The sequence below is a fragment of the Gopherus flavomarginatus genome, chromosome 4, assembly GCF_025201925.1.
Source record: "Gopherus flavomarginatus isolate rGopFla2 chromosome 4, rGopFla2.mat.asm, whole genome shotgun sequence".
Taxonomy (NCBI): domain Eukaryota; kingdom Metazoa; phylum Chordata; order Testudines; family Testudinidae; genus Gopherus; species Gopherus flavomarginatus.
The window spans coordinates 42,572,285-42,591,999 of record NC_066620.1 but is presented as its reverse complement, the minus strand read 5'-3'; the positions used below and the strand labels follow the sequence as shown (position 1 = coordinate 42,591,999).

Sequence of the window (19,715 nt, the reverse complement as noted above, 5' to 3'; positions counted from 1 at the left end):
AGATTTTTCACAATTTGATTCTTCATTAATTATCAGTCTTCCACATCTGCCACTTGAGTCTTAAGAGATTCTGTTGAGTCTGTTAAGAAAAACAGACCTTCAGTTACATAAGTGGAGCATGATGATGTGCTCTTCCAGCCACTGTCTCTTGAATTTAGTCATTCTCAATTACCTTTATGCAAAGTAAATGCAAAAGCTTGGGTTAATGGAATATAAAGTTAAAATGCAGAAGAATTACAAAATACAAAGTTTAGGATTAAAATGGCAATGTTAATTTCCCCACAGTGCATTCAGTGTGTATATTTCTAACTGATAATCAAAAATACAACCTATGCACCATGCGACTGAGTTAATACTGCAGTTGCCATAATTGAACCATTTCTGTGTCTCACCTAAAGACTTGGACCTGACCTACATTAGAAAAATCCACACCCTGAGCCATGTAGTTAAATTGACCTAAATCCAGGGGTGAAAGTAACTTAGACCAAGGACTTACTGGTACGCCGGAGTCCTGAGCGGGTGCATGGCCTCAACTGGAAGAGACAGGGCCTTTCATGATTTAAAGACCCTGGGGCTCCGGCTGTGGCTGGGAACCCCAGGGCTTTTAAATCACCCCAGAGTTACCAGTTGCAGAGGTGGCTGGGAGCTCTGGGGTTTGGGGGCAAATTAAAGGGCCCAGGATTCTGGCTGCCGCGGAGCTCTGGGCCCTTTAAATCACTGTGGGAGCCCTGCCGCTGCTACCCCTGGGCGGCAGGGCTCCGGCAGGGATTTAAAAAGCCCGGTGCTCCTGCCACTTGGGGAGCCCTGGGCCCTTTAAATCACCACTGGAGCCCTGCTGCCGCTGGGGTAGCAGCTGCAGGGCTCTTCCGGTGATTTAAAGGGCACGGGGGTCTTACCGGCTTGTACTGACTTACTTTTACCTCTGCCTAAATCCCTGTGTAGAAAGTGCTAGATTGATGGAAGAATTCTTCTGTTGACCTAGCTACTGCCTCTCAGGGAGGTGGATAACTATACCGATGGGAGCTCCCGTCCGCATAGGTGGTGTCAACACTGAAGAGTTACAGTGGTGCAACTGTGCCACTCTAGTGTTTTTAAATGTAAACAAGCCCTCTGTGAAATTCTGTGCTGCACCTAAGAGGTGTGGCGCACAACTCATGGCTCAGGAGGAGTGAGTTTGAGGTTGCGTTAAGCCAGCTGTACAGTTTACTAATCCTGGAATGCTCGAGGACTGGAGATGCCCCTTGGATCACTTAAACCATCTTGTGAGCTTATCTAACTTATGGCAGTTTTCTACGGCTGCTCTATGGGCTTAGGATTGCCAACCTTCTAATTGCAGAAAACTGAGCACTCCTGCCGTGAGACCCCACCCCCATCCTGCCCCTTCTCTGGGGCGCCACCCCTATTCACTCCATACCTCATCTCTCCATCACGCACTTACTTTCACCACGCTGGGGCAGAGGGTTGGAGTACAGGAGGGAGTGAGGGCTCCGGCTGGATATGAGGGGTTTGGGGTACAGGAGGGGCCTCGGGGGGGTGGGGCTGAGAATGAGGGCTTTGGGGTGCAGGCAGAGGCTCTGGGCTTGGGCCAGAAATGAGGGTTTCATGGTGTGGGAGGAGGCCCCATGCTGGGGCAGGGGGTTGGGGTGAGGGATGTGGGCTCCGGAAGGCACTGACCTCATGTGGCTCCTGGGAAGTGGCAACATGTTCCTCCAGCTCCTAGGTGGAAAGGTGGCCAGGGAGCTCCACGTGCTGCCCCTGCCCACAGGCACGATCCCCGCAGCTCCCATTGGCCATGGTTCCCAGACAATGGGAGCTGTGGAGCCAGTGTAGGGGGCGGCATCTGCGGGCAGGGGCAGCATGTGGATCCTCCCTGGCTGCCCCTCCACCTAGGAGCCAGACACGCTGGCTGCTTCCCAGGAGCCACGCAGAGCCAGGCAGGGAGCCTGCCTGCTCTGCTGTGCTGCCAACTGGATTTTTAATGGACCAGTCAGCTGTGCTGACTGGAGTAGCCAGGTTCCCTTTTTCGACTGCCTGGTTCAGTCGAAAACCAGACATCTGGCAACCCTATATGGGCTGCAGTGCTGCCTGTAATCTCTTCCACACTCTTCGGCATGTCTCCTGTGCAAGGAGTTTCCACAGTGCCTCCTTTTCCTCAAGCTTGAATTCTGGGACTTCTAGAACCCCTGTATGCCATTCTGGTCCTTTTAGCCAGGGCTTGGGCGGAGGAGGAGAAGGGAAGGTGAGGCTCTTGCTCTCAGTCCGTAGAACCAAACAGAGATGGAATATAATTAGACTAAGCCACAGAAACATGGTCAATAAGCCCATCTGATGATAGGAACCTGGTCTACCCTGGTCTAATTAACTACTGAATAACAGACATTAAAGACCATGGCTGGTTATTCATCATTATCTGTATCAATGAGAAAATGTGTTCTTTAGGACAGACATACTTCGGAGTTTCGTTTTTTTGAGGAACAAAATAATAAAAGCATCAAAAGCCTCAGTATAAAAGCCAGCAATCTCCCCAGTGTAAAAGCCAGCAATCTCCCTTGTTCTTCTGAAAATATTCAAAGTAAGAAAGGATTAGAAAATATTCAAAGTAAGTAGTACATTTTTCTCAGGTAGTTACACTTTTTCTACTGGATTTCTTGAGGGAAGCTGTTTTTTAAATTGATGCAGCTGTAACAGCTGAATGATTAGAAAGGAAGACAGAGATTGGGAAAGTTCTAACTACTGCTTCTTTCAGCTGTTGAAAAAGCTTTTTTCTAAGTAATTTTTTAAAAAAACATTAAAACTTGGCTCTTCTCTAGAAGAGAAGAGGGTATTTGGGAGAAACCCACTCTCATTGTCTCCATGCCACCTCGTATTCCATGTCACATGATCAGTTGTGAGAACAATATTAATTTTAATGGACTGACAGGTTAGGTCTGATCTGCAAAACTTGGATTCAAACTTACTAATGTTTGGGAGTATTGTGAATCTAGGGTTTTAGGTTGGGCAGTTTAGACAGCTAAGAAGACAGGTATGAAGTTCAGCTGTGAATGTCTTTTTGGATTCTGAACACCATGAAAGTTGCTTGGATTAAAGCAGAGGTTCTCAAACTTTGAGTTGGAACTTCACAGGGGCTCAGATTACAGGTCTCCTGTCTGGCGCTGAAGCCCTTGGGGTTTAGTTTTATTTGTCCCCTTCCAACCCCTCTGCACCCGGGGTCGTGAGGCTTTGGCTTTTGCCCTCCAGTTCAGGGCGACAGGGCTTGGGCAGGCTCAGGCTTTGATCCCCTTCCTGGGGTAATAGTAATTTTTGTTGTCAGAAGGGGGTCGTACTGCAGTGAAGTTTGAGAACCCCTGGACTAAAGGTTTTGGTTTGAGCCTGGCTCATGTAAATGAAAAGCTCAGTTTTGAGTTGCTTGGGGGCAAATAAAAAAATAGATTTGATTTCACAATTCTTAATGCTATTGTGTCTCATGTTAGCAGGCTCAGATTAAAGAATGTTGGGGCCCTGTGCACTATAGAAATCTCCTGCCCACCCCAAACACGCCTTCCTTAAACTAGACAGAGCACGTGATATAAAAGATAATTCCATGTTAGGCAAAACTTCCTCAGAGGGTTCCACCCTCTCCCCCTCCCCCTCTAGAACAGAGGTTCTCAACTAGGATGTGGGGGTGTGTGTCCCTGACTTTCTGGGAGAATGTGGTGAGCCATCTGATAGTTTGGTGGTTAGGGTGGGAGGAGGTAAGTGCCAAGCTGCACCACTTGTTCAGGTTTGGCCCAGCTGCCTTTCCATCATGACATGGAGGTTGCAGAGTGAGTAAGTGGCATTCTGTTCTGGTGTGTAGGGCGACAGTGCCACTTGTTTTTTTCCCCACTGGTCCCTGTGCAAGTGCACTGAGTGCATATTGGTTAATCCAAGCCTGCCTATTAGGAGCAGCATTGCTAAATTAATTTGAAAAGTACCCCAGTTAGACAGATAGTTGCAGGAGTTATGTCATCCAGTATTTAAAGATTTGGGTTTAATTCTCCTTTCACATCAGTTTTATACCAATGTATTTCCATTGATTTCAGTGTAGTTGCTCCTAATTTAATTTTGGTCCTTTGTTTTACTGTATATTAAATATTTGTAAAGTGTTAAACGAAATACAGAAAAAGTACAAAATGATTAGCGATGGATGTGAAGATAGATAATATAGTTAATATGTGCTGCTATAGGTAGGGTTGTAAGGATTAGATTTTTATAGGTAAATGTCTATTTCCCCGTGCATGTGCAAACTGAAAATATATTTCCATTGATAATTCACAGATAGGCAAAGTAAGAAAAATGGTGCTTGAGAACTTACTAGATTTGATTTCAGGATTTTTATTTTGTATATTTTGACATGTGATGTTGACAATGTGTTTTAACATTGTCCAATAAAAGGTTAACTTTTTGAATGTCAGTGTCTGCTGTCATTAAATAATTGTCTGATCCCACAAAATAATTACACAACTGTGAAAATAAAAAAGCTTAAAAATAAACACCAATATTATCTATCAAAATTATAAAAAAAAATTATTTCTGCCGAGCTTAGTTATAGTGAAACATATAAGTACAGGTTAGAATTAAAATCAATAAAAAATATTGCTCTCTTTAACTCTACCCATTGCATAAATTGGAGTCAATAATCATGCCAACTTGTTGCGTTCTGACATTGGCAGAGTATGAGTATTGAGCCCATTAATAGAGTAAGTAATCTGTAGAGAATAAAAATCAATAGGTATGTTTTGTAAACCTACCACCAAATATGTTCTATTTGTCTGAATTCAGCATTGATGAAATAGTAGGTGTCCAAGATTGCACCTTGAACCAGCAAAAATAGATAGTCAAGAATATACTGTGCATTAGATGGTTGACTTAGGTGTGTTGTACTGTTTGCAAAGCACTTTGAGATCATTGGTGAAAGAAACAACATAGGACAAAGTAATAATAATGAATTCTCGACTTTGCCTTCCTGTTTTGATCCTCTACCCCCTTTTTGGATATTTGTAATTGTCTCATTAAGGTAACTTAAGCACATTTGTAAGTTTATGTAAGTGAATAGTTCCACTGACTTAATGGTACCATTCATGTGCTTAAATTTACAAACGTGCTTAAGTACATCTCTGAATTAGAGCCTTTAATTCTTAGGCAACTGATAACTTCCTGACTACCAGCCAAATGCCTGAATTTAAAGGGGCATGCAAGTGTCCTTGGTACTAAAACTTTTAATTAGTTAAATCACAAGATTTGAGAGTTTATGGCAGTAGTACTGTCTACTGACCTGAACTGTTTTTTAGCAACAAGTCTTCCATCAAGATTTTTTTAATACATTTAAGTGAAATCAGTGGGAGTTTTACAATTGATATCAAGGGAGCCAAGATTTCACACTTTATTTAGCTGCTAAAAGAGATTTTTGCCATGAGCTCTCCTGTTCCTATGGATGATGTTCATAGCCCCAACTAGTCAAACAAAGGAAATGGTTAAAATATATTGCTTCTCTTTCTGCCAGCTGGCCACAGTGTAAGACTAACAGCCTTCATTGATTCTTTGGCATAAAAGGCTGTAGATCATTGTGGTTGGAAAGATCTCTTCATTAATAATGGCTAGAGTCCTGTCTGAGATTAATTTACAGGCACGAACACACTCAGGGCTTAGACAGTCTTCTGAGTTTGATCATGATTGTATGTCAAATTGTTACAAACTTATTCTACAAAGTAATGTACTGCAGTGAACATTCACTAACTGGCTTTCAAACCACATCTCAGAGCTTAATTAACTTTTATATCTTTTTCTACTCCAATAACTGCATACACGGGCTCATTGTAAATTCAGTTTTCAGTTTGTTTGTTTGTTTCTTTTTGACAGTTTTCTGATGTTTAATTTTCTTTCTAAGTTATGGTATAGCTATGGAAAAACAGATTACCAAATGTGAATGAGGTATATTTTACACCTGAATAATTCAAAATCTGCTTCATTTTACAGAAAAAATTGTCATGTTGATTTATGCATTTAATTAACTTTATTTAAGGGAGTAGTCCCTTTGGCTTTGTAGCCCCATAGTCAATGGGACTATTCACATCTGAAAAGTTAATCATGTGCTTAAGCCTTTGCAGGATCAGGGCCTTAGTTTAAGTTTTTTTAAAAAAGAGAAAACATTTCCAGAGCTTGTGGTATTAAACTTTAAAAAATGGCTACTTAATACACTGAGTAACTGCTTTCTGTAGGGAAGGTTGATAGGCATCTTTTCATGAGACTTTCCCTGAAATGCCCTACCACCTCATGCTTTTTCCTTAAAGTGTTATGTTAAATCTATTACAGTTTCTCTATGTTCAAATTAGAAGAACCCTTAATTAAAAATCACTTACTGTGATTTGCCTTAACAGTGACTAGTTTAGGTAAGTATCTACAAACAAAAGCACCAGAAAAACATTTTAATACTAAGTCTAGAAATGAGAAGATTTTCACTTGGGGTACTGTTACTTTAAAATCACTATACAGTACAAAAATACAAATATTAAAAAGATGAAAATACAAACTAAATGGGAGCAGTGGGAACCCACAGTGCAAGTCAAATTGTTCAAGTTCTTTCACAAATGTTAGAACAGAACAGCAAGGAAATTCAGAGTTAAGGGTGTAATGTTAGACTCCATGTTGTGCCTGAATACTTGTCAGTATTTGCAATACCTGCATCTAAGATAAGGCTCCACCTTAAACTCTGGAAATGCCTTTAAAGGTCAACGTAAAAGTAGGGTGCCCTGATCATTCTTTTGGATTCTGTGAGCATTGGGGCCCGTAACTAGGTAAAGATCTTGTGGTGAAGATAAGGTGGGGAGAGTGCTATCTCCAGAGCGTTGTGCTCCTATTTTCCCTGCATTGTGGAAGCTCCTTTGTGGATGCACAACAGTGATCGGACTCTGCAGGGTATTGGGAGTCAGAAAGGGTTGGGCTCTGACATTCTGCTCTCATCTGGCATTGGCCTCTCTGCATACAGGTTAGTACTACTTGAGGCAGCATGATGGAGGCGTTGGTCAAGACCACATGGTTAGAGTTCAGACCATTCTAAGCCCTATTGGTAGATTCAAACTCGATCTCTTAAGTGGAGTAACTATTTCAACTAGAGCATGAAAATAATTTTTTTCTAGGAATTTGGAAAGTGATGACTAAAGCTGAGTATTTGCTGCTTATATATATAAACTACCTATTTTAAATTCTCTCCCATTGCTTTACTCGCAGTTGGTGCATTTTCAGAATTCCAGGATTCACATACTAATACAGCTAATCTTAACCTTTATGGACTAGAGCCGTAGCGTATAGACATTGATCAGACTAAAGAGCTTTCAGCAGCAGGATAAAGATGTTTGACTCACCATAAGCAAGTGCTGTACTTGTGTCAACTGACAGCTTTTATAGACTGGTTGGCTTAATTCATATGCATTCTATTCATATATGCACCTTAATTTAGGGTTTATGTAAATGTAAAACTCATTTAGATACTAACTGAATAACTGTTATTTACAGTCTTACATGAGGAAGAGACCAATCCTTATGTATCTTTATTATGTTAGTTAAGGATAGGGATTATTCTGCAATTAAGTGATAAACATACTACATTCCCCTTCTTCTGCCCTTCCCCCTCCTTAGGAGTTATTTGCACATAACACAATTTTATTTTTTTGTAGAGTCAAATGTAAAACCTTTGAATTCCGAGTAATTTCTGATTTATACTTTCGATAGTTTAATCACAAAAGCAAATAAGGTGGAAAGCCACATCCTGCCTCCAGATTCTTTATGATGAAAAAAGTTCTAAGCACCAGCCATTAACGCCAACAAAGTATTACCATATTAGTGTGGTTTATGCAGAGCACTGTTTGAATACCTTAAGTACCAGTAGAACGACATGCAAATTTAATCTGAAAGGTGCATTTGCTCCAACCTTAATGTGGGGCTTTCCTTGTCATTGGGTACTAGTTTGAGACATTCCACTTTCAGAATTGTGTAGTGGATGCACATGAGCACGCGCACACTCAGGCCTGGTCTACACTACACGTTTAAACCGATTTTAGCAGCGTTAAACTGATGTAACGCCGCACCCGTCCACACTACGCGACCCTTTATATCGATATAAAGGGCTCTTTAAATCGGTTTCTGTACTTCTCCCCGACGAGAGGAGTAGGGTTAGTGTGGCTGCAAATCGATGGTATTGGCCTCCGGGCAGTATCCCACAGTGCACCATTGTGACCGCTCTGGACAGCAATCCGAACTCGTATACACTGGCCAGGTAAACAGGAAAAGCCCAGCAAACTTTTGAAATGCATTTCCTGTTTGCCCAGCGTGGAGCTCTGATCAGCACGGGTGGCGATGCAGTCCCAGATCCAAAAAGAGCTCCAGCATGGACCGTACGGGAGATACAGGATCTGATCGCTGTATGGGGAGTCGAATCTGTTCTATCAGAGCTCAGTTACAGAAGACGAAATGCCAAAGCGTTTGAAAAAAATCTCCAGGCTACACAGTGCTGCGTGACAAGCGTAACGGAAAGCCAAAGAATCAAATGGATGCTCATGGAGGAAGGGAAGGGGTACTGAGGACTCCAGCTATCCCACAGTCCACAGCAGTCTCTGAAAAGTATTTGCATTCTTGGCTGAGCTCCCAGTACCTGTAGGTTCAAACACATTGTCTGGCGTGGTTCAGGGTATAGCTCGTCAATTTACTCCCTCCCCCCCCCCCACATAAAAGAAAAGGGAAAGAAATCATTTCTTGACTTTTTTTAATGTTACCCTATGTGTACTGAATGCTGCTGGTAGGTGCGATGCTGCGGCAGTAAAGAGCAGTATCCGCTCCTCTTCCCTCCCAGGTGGCAGACGGTACAATATGCTTGATAGCTGCTGAGTACTCCTGGCTGGCCTCAGGTGAGGCCGGCCTGGGGGAGCGCCTGGCTAAAAATAGAAATGATTCCTGGTCATTCCCAGTAGATGGTACAGAACGGCTGGTAACCGTCCTCATCATAGCAACTGGGGGCTGAGCTTCAATCAGCCCCCTCCCTTTCATGTGTAAAGAAAAGATTCTGTACTGCCTGGACTATCATAGCAGTGGGATGCTGGGCTCCTCTCCCCCACACTGTTTAATGTCCTGCCTGGGCTATCATAGCAGCTGGAGGCTGCCTCCCCCTCATTTTATCTCACTAACAAGTCACTGTTTCTTATTCCTGCATTCTTTATAACTTTATGACACAAATGGGGGGACACTGCCACGGTAGCCCAGGAAGGTTGGGGGGAGGGAAGCAACGGGTGGGGTTGTTGCAGGGGCACCCCCCGTGAATGACATGCAGCTCATCATTTCTGCGAGATTTGACACGGAGCGGCTGTGCTCTCTGGTTCTCTGATACACTGGTTCTCTAGTACACTTGCCCCATATTCTAGGCAGGACTGATACCATAAAGGAGGGATTGACTGGGGGAGTCATTCCCATTTTTGCCTTTGTGCCCCCGGCCGACCTCAGCCAGGGGCACCCATGATAGCAGCAGATGGTACAGAACGACAGATAACCGTCTCTGCTATCATGCAAAAGCAAATGAATGCTGCTGTGTAGCGCTGCTGTATCGCCTCTGTCAGCGGCATCCAGTACACATATGGTGACTGTAAAAAAAAAAAAAAAAAAAAAAAAAAAAAAAAGCTGAACGGGCTCCATGGTTGCCGTGCTATGATGTCTGCCAGACCAATCCAGGGAAAAAGGACGTGAAATGATTGTCTGCTGTTGCTTTCCCGGAGGAAGGAATGAGTGACGACATTTACCCAGAACCACCCGTGACAATGATTTTTGCCCCATCAGGCACTGAGATCTCAACCCAGAATTCTAAGGGGCGGGGGAGACTGCGGGAACTATGGGGTAGCTACGGAATAGCTACCCACAGTGCAACGCTCCAGAAATCAACGCTAGCCTCGGACCATGGACGCACACCGTCGAATTAATGTGCTTAGTGTGGCCGCGTGCACTCGACTTTATACAATCTGTTTTACAAAACCGATTTATGTAAAATTGGAATAATCCTGTAGTGTAGGCATACCCACACACACATACCCACACACACACACACACACACACACACGGGTGACCAGATGTCCCAATTTTATAGGGACAGTCCTGATTTTGGGGTCTTTTTCTAATATAGACTCCTATTACCCCCCACCCCCATCCTGATTTTTCACATTTGCTGTCTGGTCACCCTAACACACAGACACACACACACACATACACACACTCTTACTTAGTTATTTTAGAAAAATAGTTGTATAATATTTCATAATCACCACTGCCTTGTATAGTTAATTTTTTATAAAGAGAGAAAATAGGCATGTTACCTGTTTTAAAGTAAGACTGGAAGTTGTATTATTAAATGAATTATTACTCATCAGACCATAGCAGAAAGGTGAGACCTTTATTCTAGATAGCGCAGTTTAGTACCTGGGATCTTTTTTTATTTTCATTTCTAGCCAGACGATTGAGAGAGATGAAAGAGTGATGCTGCTTTATATTTTCGGTAAAATAAATAACTAAAAAGAAGGCCTGCAGACAATCAGTCCAACAACAAATATGAGAGTAATGTTCATGAACTGGGAACAGATATACAGTAACCTACCTGTTTTCCAGGGTGTTGTCTGGCAGATTAAAACTATATTCAAGAAAGAAATGTAGGATTAGTTGAAAGCAGTATGCTGCCTGACCCTTTTGATATCTCTGATTGGAGGGAAGAATCTGTTAACAAATTAACAATGAAATCAGAGTCTGTATTTCACTTTGACTTTTTTTTTGCACTCAAAATAATAGTATCAGAGTACTTTATCCTCACAGTTCCCCTGTGACTAAAAGTTAAATACTTCATGTTATTTTTAATCAGTCATATAATCAGTTGAAGCGTCAAAAAAGAGAGCAGAGTTGGTGATTTTTCTGCTAGGAATTGTAAGTCAATATATTTTGGATGTATTTTCTATATTTTCCTCATATTCATAATCATTTAATCTCTAGCTTCTGTGACAGATCCAAACTAGTAGGGTACATGAGTCTGGTAGAGGGCAAATATACTGGTCACTGGATGAGTAGTTTTCTGTTCCCTGAGTGACCAGAGCAGGGGCTGCACTAGAGTAATCAGGAACCTGCTAGATCCAATTAAGGCAGACAGGCTGATTAGAACACCTGCAGCCAATCAAGGCAGGCTAATCAGGGCACCTGGGTTTAAAAAGGAGCTCACTCCAGTCAAGCGTGGGGGAGCCAGAGGAGAGGAAGTGTGTGTGAGGAGCTGGGAGCAAAAGGTGCAAGGAGCTGAGAGTGAGAGGGTGTGCTGCTGGAGAACTAAGGAGTACAAGCGTTATCAGACACCAGGAGGAAGGTCCAGTGGCGAGGATAAAGAAGGTGTTTGGAGGAGGCCATGGGGAAGTAGCCCAAGGAGTTGTAGCTGTCATGCAGCTGTTCAGGAGACACTATAGACAGCTGCAATCCACAGGTCCTGGGCTGGAACCCGGAGTAGAGGGCGGGCCCGGGTTCCCCCCAAACCTCCCCACTCCTGATCAGACACAGGAGAAGTTGACCGAGACTGTGGGGAAGATCACTGAGGTGAGCAAATCTTCCAATAAGCGCAGGACCCACCAAGGTAGGGGAGGAACTTTGTCACACTTCTTAAAAGGATAACTCTTCAAACGTATGTTGTCATAAAGTGGGACAACTGTAACTCAGTTCAGCAAAATCATGTAGATTGAAATTTAAGTTTGCTTTGTTTTAGTTGGTCTTTTCTGCATATCTGTACTTTTAGGGTCCCTTGCCTCTCTTAAGCCTCAGTCCTGTGGGCCGTGCTCAGTACCTCGCATGAGGTACATGGCATCACACAGGATTCAGTGCATTAGCAGGAATAGAATTCAGTTGAGATACTTAGGCCTGGTCTACACTGGGGGGGGTGTCGATGTAAGATACGCAACGAAGTATCTTATTCCGACTTACCTCCCATCCTCATGGCGCGGGATCGACGTTCGCGGCTCCCTCATCAACTCCACTACCACCGCTCGCTCCAGTGGAGTTCCAGGTCGACGGGGAGCACGTTCGGGGATCAGTATATCACGTCTAGATGAGACGCAATATATCGATCCCCGATAAATCGATCGCTACTCACCGATAGGGCAGGTAGTCTGGACATACCCTTAGTTGTATCAGTCCAAGGTGAGGTCTAGAGAGTTGATGTTGAGTAACTGCATTATTCATTTCCTTTAATTTATCTTACTGGAATCCAGGCTTCAAGTGCATTTGATCTTCATTCCTTTCTTTTTGTATTCTTCTATTTGAAAGTTGGTATTGTGGTGGCAGTTAGTTTTTCATCTGTTTGTCTAAAGTTACTAACAGAAAAACAGATCTTAACTTCTCATTTAAAAAAATAAAGAGAAACACTAGAAATAAGGCACTGAATCTTTGGTAAGGGGAAAATAATTCAGGTACCAGTCATATTTATAACCATATATTAATATAATCCAGCAAACTAGGTTTCAGGATGAGCCTGACACAATATAGTCCTGAGTGCAGAATCTTTAGTACCTTTAGTACACTGCCCTTGTGAGGAAAGATCAGAACTTAGAACAAATGCCTCCTAAAATATAAAGTCTAGAATCACATTTATGTCCAGGAATCTCCAATTTTAGGCTATGTCTATACTACGCAGCTTTTAGCGACAGAGCGGTGTCGCTACAGCCGCGTCACTAAAAGGCACGCAGTGTTGTTACTGTTTGTTGGTTCTTCTGCTGACAAAAAACTTCCACCCCTGACAGGCTGCGTCAGCATTGTCGGCAGGAGACCACCCCGGTGACAAAGAGATGTTGACACCGGCGCTTGTCATCAGCAAAAGTTTTGTCTTTCGGGTGGGGTGTGTGTTTATTTTAACACCTCTGAAAAACAAAAGTTTTGTCGTTCAGTTGACAGTGTAGACATAGCCATAATAATGTAAGTGTGTACCATCAAGCTTTGACCAGGTAGTCCTGTTCAACCGGTGTATCTTCCAGTTAAAACAAATTACAATGTCGAGGTAAAAGCTGTTAGCAAATATATGTATTCAGTTTTACGCTTGATACGAGACCCTGCCAAATTTAAAGACCTGCAATACAGTGTAGGGCCAGTAACCCTTAATCAGATTCTACCACAGAGGAACCTGGCTCCACTGAAGTCAATGAAAGTTTCGCCACTGACTCGAATGGACCCAGAACTTAATACCCAGTGTTATATTTTTATTGGGTTATTCTACAGTTTTCAGATTATTCAAAGCTTAAAATTAAAAGCATATACTTTAGTTACATTACGTTTATGGCATGTTGGGTGAATGCATCCATTTTTTTGTCCAAGAAACGCTCTCTCTTTGCTGTTGATTGGAGGCCCATTCAAGGACCTTTAAAAAAATTCATGTCTGTCTAAAAATGGCATGATTCTTCTCATAATGTAAGTTCATCAAGAGTAAAACCACAGTTCGTCTCTCCTCTTTTCATACTGAGTTTAAGCCTCCTGATTACTATGCAATATGTTCCATCTACATACAAGGGGGAACCTTCCACATTAACTCCAAATTCCCCAGGCAGCCATTTCTCAAAAAACCTGTGGTGCACTTTCATCCTCTCTTTCCTCCAGTATGTAAATTGTATAGCCTTTGTCTTGACTTTTCAGCAGTTCTTAACATCTGCAACAATACTAATCTATGATTTCACAGGATTTTTGTGTTGCTCTAATTTGTCCATTTATTTAACTATCCATTTTCCTCTCTGGGGAATCTACTACACAGCTCTCTCACTCTGCTAGGCTCTTGCAGTGCCAAAGGGCTGATAGTACTTTAAAATCAAGTTTAGCAGGATAGTTAAGTCTTTAATTGGTTCTCTTATCTCTTTTCCAGCTTGCATGCCATTGTTGTAGGCTTAGGATGAATTGCAAAGAAAAAAATTGAGGTTACACTTATGAGCTCTGCTCTCTTATGATGCCCCAGAATGCATATTTTCCACAGCATTTTGCACACCAGAATATATACAACAAAATAATTAAAGAGAACAGGACATTTGGAAACCATGCCATATATGGAAAACATGAAGTTGCCAGAGCCCTGTGGGTCATATCCATGGTCCAGCAGTTTTTTTTTTTTTTTTTTGGTTGCATTGATATAGAATGAGTAATGCTGGGTTGTAACGGAGTGAAGCTGATCTGGACCATTTTGAAGGATCTACAAAGTTTTCTATTATTTGTTATGTGCTGGAGACCTCTCCTATTCCAGTTAGTTCAGTGAATGGAATATTTCTGCAATTTTAAGAAGGTTTCTGTAGCAAGGCTAATTTTATCTGTCTTCACATATGTTCAGTTTTCATTTCCTCTTTTTCTGATATAAATGTTTGGCTTAACATGCTACCTTCTTACCAGAAAATCGTGAATGGAAAGGAGTTCATATGTGCAGTTTGGCAGAGATAACATTGCTGTTGAAAAGCTTACCCTTCTACATTTCCTGAATTTAATCGTTGTATTAGCACTTTTTTTATATTGTGTACGTTTGTACGTGTGTCCCATTTCTCATTTCCTAATTGTGATGATTACAATCACAGATTGCATGAAGCTGAGAAATATTACGGTTACATAGCTTTGCCAACATATAAAGCAGCATTTTGTAGTTATAGCTGTGGAGTTTTGTTCCCTTCATTGAAGTGAGAGGCATATGTATTGCAAAGCTGGAGTTTGGGGATATGGAATGTCTGGGATGGAAACCCAGAGTGTGACATGATTTTCACTTCATGGAGAGGCATACCACGTATCAGTATATGTTATATCTTTTTCTCACATTTCCATACAGTTGCATTTTCCAGGATGTAGTGTTCAGTTAAACACGGTGAAAGATATTTTTAAAACGTTTGTAATGATGTACTCTTTGACTAATTATGTATAATGTTTCCCAATATATATCTGTCACAAATAGAAAAGTTTGAATGTATAGACAAGTGTATAACCCATTCATAAGTTTACAGACCCAAAATCCCACCAGAGAATGTTAGAAAACCGCAATATGTCTGTCTGTGCTGGATTTTACATTTGAATGTGAATTAGCTTTCTTAAAATGTGTAAAATCACATGAGGAAGACAACTCTCTATTAACTGTTTATCATTTACCTTTTTTATTCTCAGTACATGAAATATATCGTGCTTGTAAAATATGCTTCTGATATGTTAGATTCAGACTGTAGGATGCAAATAACTGGTGTATTTGGTAAGATTAATACCATGCTACCATTTTCATTTTCTTTGAGAATGGATATATTGGCAAAAGGGTCCATGAATGAGGTGGGATGGGCAAGGTTTAGGCTTAACTCTGTATTCTCTATAGCAGAATTTTTTCCCATTGCTTCTCTACTTTGCTGTACAAACAACACATTGAGCTTGTCCTTGCACCCACTGTGAAAAATGTCTGAAAGTGCTGGCATTGTTTCCTGTCACGTTCTGGGTTGCAATCCAGACCAGTGAGGGGTTGTCATCACCTGCTTTATAACCGTGGGTGCCTCAAATGTTCTGCTACTGTGGCTCACACTCTGGGTGTCAACAGCCAGCAGGTTGGCATGGAGTATCCTGAGTGTTTGCAATGCTGTGCAGCCCTGGTTCTGCACTCTTGCCCCAGCAGCCTGCCTACAATGCAGTAGCCCCACTCTAGTCACTGTCACCCAGTTATCATATGCAGGGGTGACCCCAACACCTCTCAGTCCTGAATTTCTCCAGGTCTGTCAACCCTGAAGTGTCCAGGCCTCTTGTGGAACACTCAGAGAAATAATAAGGTTTGTTTGCTCCTCTGAAGAGACGAAATACACAGTTTATCTCTTTAACACAAACGCGGCACTGGCACGGCTTAGATTTAAAGTAAGACAAGTTTATTAACAAGAGAAGATAGGATTTTAAGTGAGTTAGTTAGAAATGATTACAAGCAAATAAAAATGAAAAATGCTTTCAGGAAGAGACTAAAACTTAACAAAACTACAGTTTTGATATAAGAGAAGATTCTTTTCACAGTAGCCATATTAAAATAGTGCTTGTAGCTATGCTTCGCTCAAATGTGTTTAATTGAGAAATTAATATGACTTTTTTGTGTGCCATCAACTTATTTATTAAATTGCAAGAACTATAACTGATTAACAGAGAATAAGAGTCATTGTTTTAATAATATGAACAAAGTAATGGCTCTGAGTAAAAAGTGGGGTCAGAAATAATTTAATAATAAAGATTTTCCAAAATCATGTCAATGGGCTGAGAGTAGTCTGCAGTATCTTCTGTTTTGAGGCATATTCAAAATAGAAAAATAACATAGTAGCATTTAATTGCTAAAGTTGTTTGAGTGTAACATTTAATTTTTGCTGTGGTTGGGAAACAATTTAAAAAATACATTGGACAGTGGATCCATGGTTCCAACTCTTATCAAGTTTTATTAAGCTTCTTTGATTCTATACTTTGTGTTGAAACTTTCTCTCAGGAAGTTAAAATGCTAATTTTAGGCTAGATATTTCTTTAAGTGATATTGCAATATTAAATTTTAAATAGTAACTGCTGATTTAATTAACTATTTTTATATTTAAAGTACAGTGTATTATTTAAGCGTGGTTTAAGAAGTGTATAAAGAGCAACCTTGTAAATACATGTTTTATCCCATTTACCTTTCTGACAGGAGAATTAGATGACAGAGAGCAGGCAAAGCTGGAAGTAAAAGTATGGGATCCAGATAGCCCCCTTACTGATCGTCAGATTGACCAGTTTTTAGTTGTAGCACGGTAAGCTTGAAATCCTCTAATCCCAGAAAAATACTTTTTCCTCCTATAAACTCTGTAGACCATTGACTGCTTATTCCCCAATCTGTGGTTCTGCAACTTGTTTAACGTTCTATGTTTATCTTGCAGTTAGGTAAGAGAAAACCATTTGAATGGAACGTGATGCATATCTATTTTAAAGTAAATTATATAGGAAAGGAATATATTTCTGAATTTCTTCCAGACTTCATACCTTTGCAGATCTTTGCAGAGTTCAGTGGAGGGCATAAGCCCCTTCTTAAAATTTTAACGTTGATATTCTCTTCCAACTCCACTTTCTCCTCAGAATAAATGAAGCAGGATTTCAGCGCTACCTTTTTAGTCTGGTACTGTAGTATTTGAAATTGCTGAATGTAACAAAGACTAAGATTACAGTCCAAGCAAATGTAAACAAATGGAATGACTGAAAAACTTGTGACATTTGCATGTAAGTCAATTGTCACATATACTGCAATTATTTTCAGTGAATAGCAGAAAATTTTGAAGTATACCACAATAATTCATTACTATGTCCTGTGCTTCATTAGGGAAAAACTCTGGTTGGGTAATATCATAAACTAGCATACTGTTAGGATATGTCTACACTGCAGCTGGGAGTGTGCCTCTCAGGCTGGGTACACAGGCTGTATATGAATTACGGTGCTAAAAATAGCACTGTGAATATTATGGCAGGGGCAGCAATACAGGATAGCCGTCAGAGTACAAACTCACCTTATCCCCTGGGTTCATACTGAGGTGGCCAGCCTGAGTCGCCACGTCCTCACTACTATTTTTAGCATGTTCAAGCAGAGCTAGCATATGTCTTTGTGCCTGGTCTGGGAGGCTCTCTCCTGGCTGCAGTGTAGACATACCCTTGGAGGCCTGTGACAGAACCCTGCTGAAGTTCAGATATGCCCTTTTTCAAACATTTTTAGATAGATTTCTAAAACTTCTGCTCTTTCAAAAACAGTGACGTTTTCCATTGAATGAGTAAAACCATTACTCTCATACAGTCTCTCTTCCCTGTGAACCTTATTGCTCTATCTACTACAAACTAAGGAAGCAGAGGACTACCTGTCAATGCTAGTGTAAAGGCACCAGCCTGCCTTCTTCCCTCTCAGTAATTTTGCTTCTCTATTATGAAAGCAGAGTGCAGCCCTACATCTTTTTAGTCTAAGAACCTTAGTTTCTCTTCTTCCCAGCTCTTGTTCTTTCTTATCTTATTTCCAGACAACATGTGTGTGGAGAAGGGAAATCAGAGGGAGAGGAAGGCAGAGAGGAGTTCTGCTTTCAATTCCACAGCCTGTGTCATGTAGGGAAATGGGCTTGTAGGTCACACCTCCCTCTGATCTCAGATGCCAGCTCAACTAGGATCAGTCCTCCTCTGATCAGTAAATGTGTACTGTTCCTTTGACATATCTCTCCTCCCTGTATTGCTTCTTGCTTGCACAGCATCATATTGTTCTTGCCAGCAAGTAGATCCACTAGCAAGCTGGAAAGATGGAAGTTTGAAGCTGAATCCCTTCAGAAGATCATGCTGCCTTGTCTCCACTGAGCAGACCCCGTTGGTGAAGCTGAAGAGATGCAAGGCGGAGTCTGAGCAACTTCAGAAGGGCATGCTACTGTACTTCCCTGCACCTCGTGCACTTCTTGGGAGATTACAGAGGTGCTGGGTCAGAACTTGACCCCATTCACTTAGAAGTTAATAAGTCCCTGTGTGGTGGGGGTGTCTTCTGGGAATGCCTGTTTTTCTCATCTATTCAAGGTCTTTTAGGGTGCCCATCACTGGTGTTTGAGTGTCTTTTGACATAAAGAAAGTTTATGCTGCCTCCCACCCAACCAGTCAGGCTTTTTCCCAGTTGGCAAGAGTTTCCCTCCAAGCTCCCTCCACCAGTCTAGCCACAGGTTGCAATGTCACCGGTCTACTGCACTATGGCATTCTGGGATAGTTTCTTCGTAAATCTCTGAAGACTCAGTTCTTCTCATGTCCACGCCTGTGACATTGGGGTGACATGGGATTCTCCATTCTGTGTCACTTTTCTTATAGGTGGGACACTTTGGTTTCGGTACATTGGAACAGTAAGAACCACTTTGAGTGGCCTGGTGGTATACTTTGATAGACTGGTTTAGCTGAAAGATCTTCTCCTGAATCTGTAGAAACTTAACCTAGCTGCAGTCTCTGGGAATCTGCTGTCTCCATTGATCTCCCAATGGGAAATGGATTCCCCCTGACTATTAGGGAAGTCTTCTCTGCTTTAGCATTTAGACATTTGATCTTTGTCTGATCCGAAGAGATTTTCTTCTGATTTACTTTAGAAGATCATCTTTCCAGTCAAAAGAGGCTACATGTGCAACTGCCAATTAATAGCAGTGAGTCAGCTTGAGTATTTCCCCACAGAGAAGATTACTTTCTCACTGACAATTTCCTCTGTTATCAGAGCTCTTCTCAGGGGAGCACATTAGTTCCCTAGAGAGATACCTTTCTCTGTCCTGTATTGCACACAGTAATAAGCAGTAGAAGATTTCCATTTGCTTTACCATAAACTGAAGTCAGTTTCAATTACGTTACCTTTTCAGATGCTGGAGCTTTTAATGTCCCCTGTCTCTAACAGACTAGCCCAGAGGTTCTCAACTTGGGGGTCATGGATACCTTGCATTCCCTATACTCATAAATGGGACAGAGATCTTGACTAAATTCCAGCAAAATGGGAGTGGGGGTTCCAGTATGGACGAAGGTTGAGAACCACAGGGCTGACTTATATGTTCAGATCTATTCACTTTCACTTAGTGGTAGTTCAGTTTAGGTTTCATCCCTTGCGTATTAAGAGTTCTAGATTTTTTTGTATACATTTGCCTTTTTGGTACATTCCACTTTCGTAAATATATTTT

General features: G+C 41.6%; 1 protein-coding gene across 1 annotated transcript in view; it reads left to right on the top strand.

Moving 5' to 3' along the window:
• MTA3 (metastasis associated 1 family member 3) overlaps positions 1-19,715 on the top strand; it is a 213,261-nt gene that overhangs the window by 81,404 nt on the left and 112,142 nt on the right. The window contains exon 7 of the mRNA XM_050951856.1: positions 16,709-16,811. Within this exon, the coding sequence (XP_050807813.1) occupies positions 16,709-16,811 (103 nt within the window). The remainder of the gene's footprint in view (positions 1-16,708; positions 16,812-19,715) is intronic.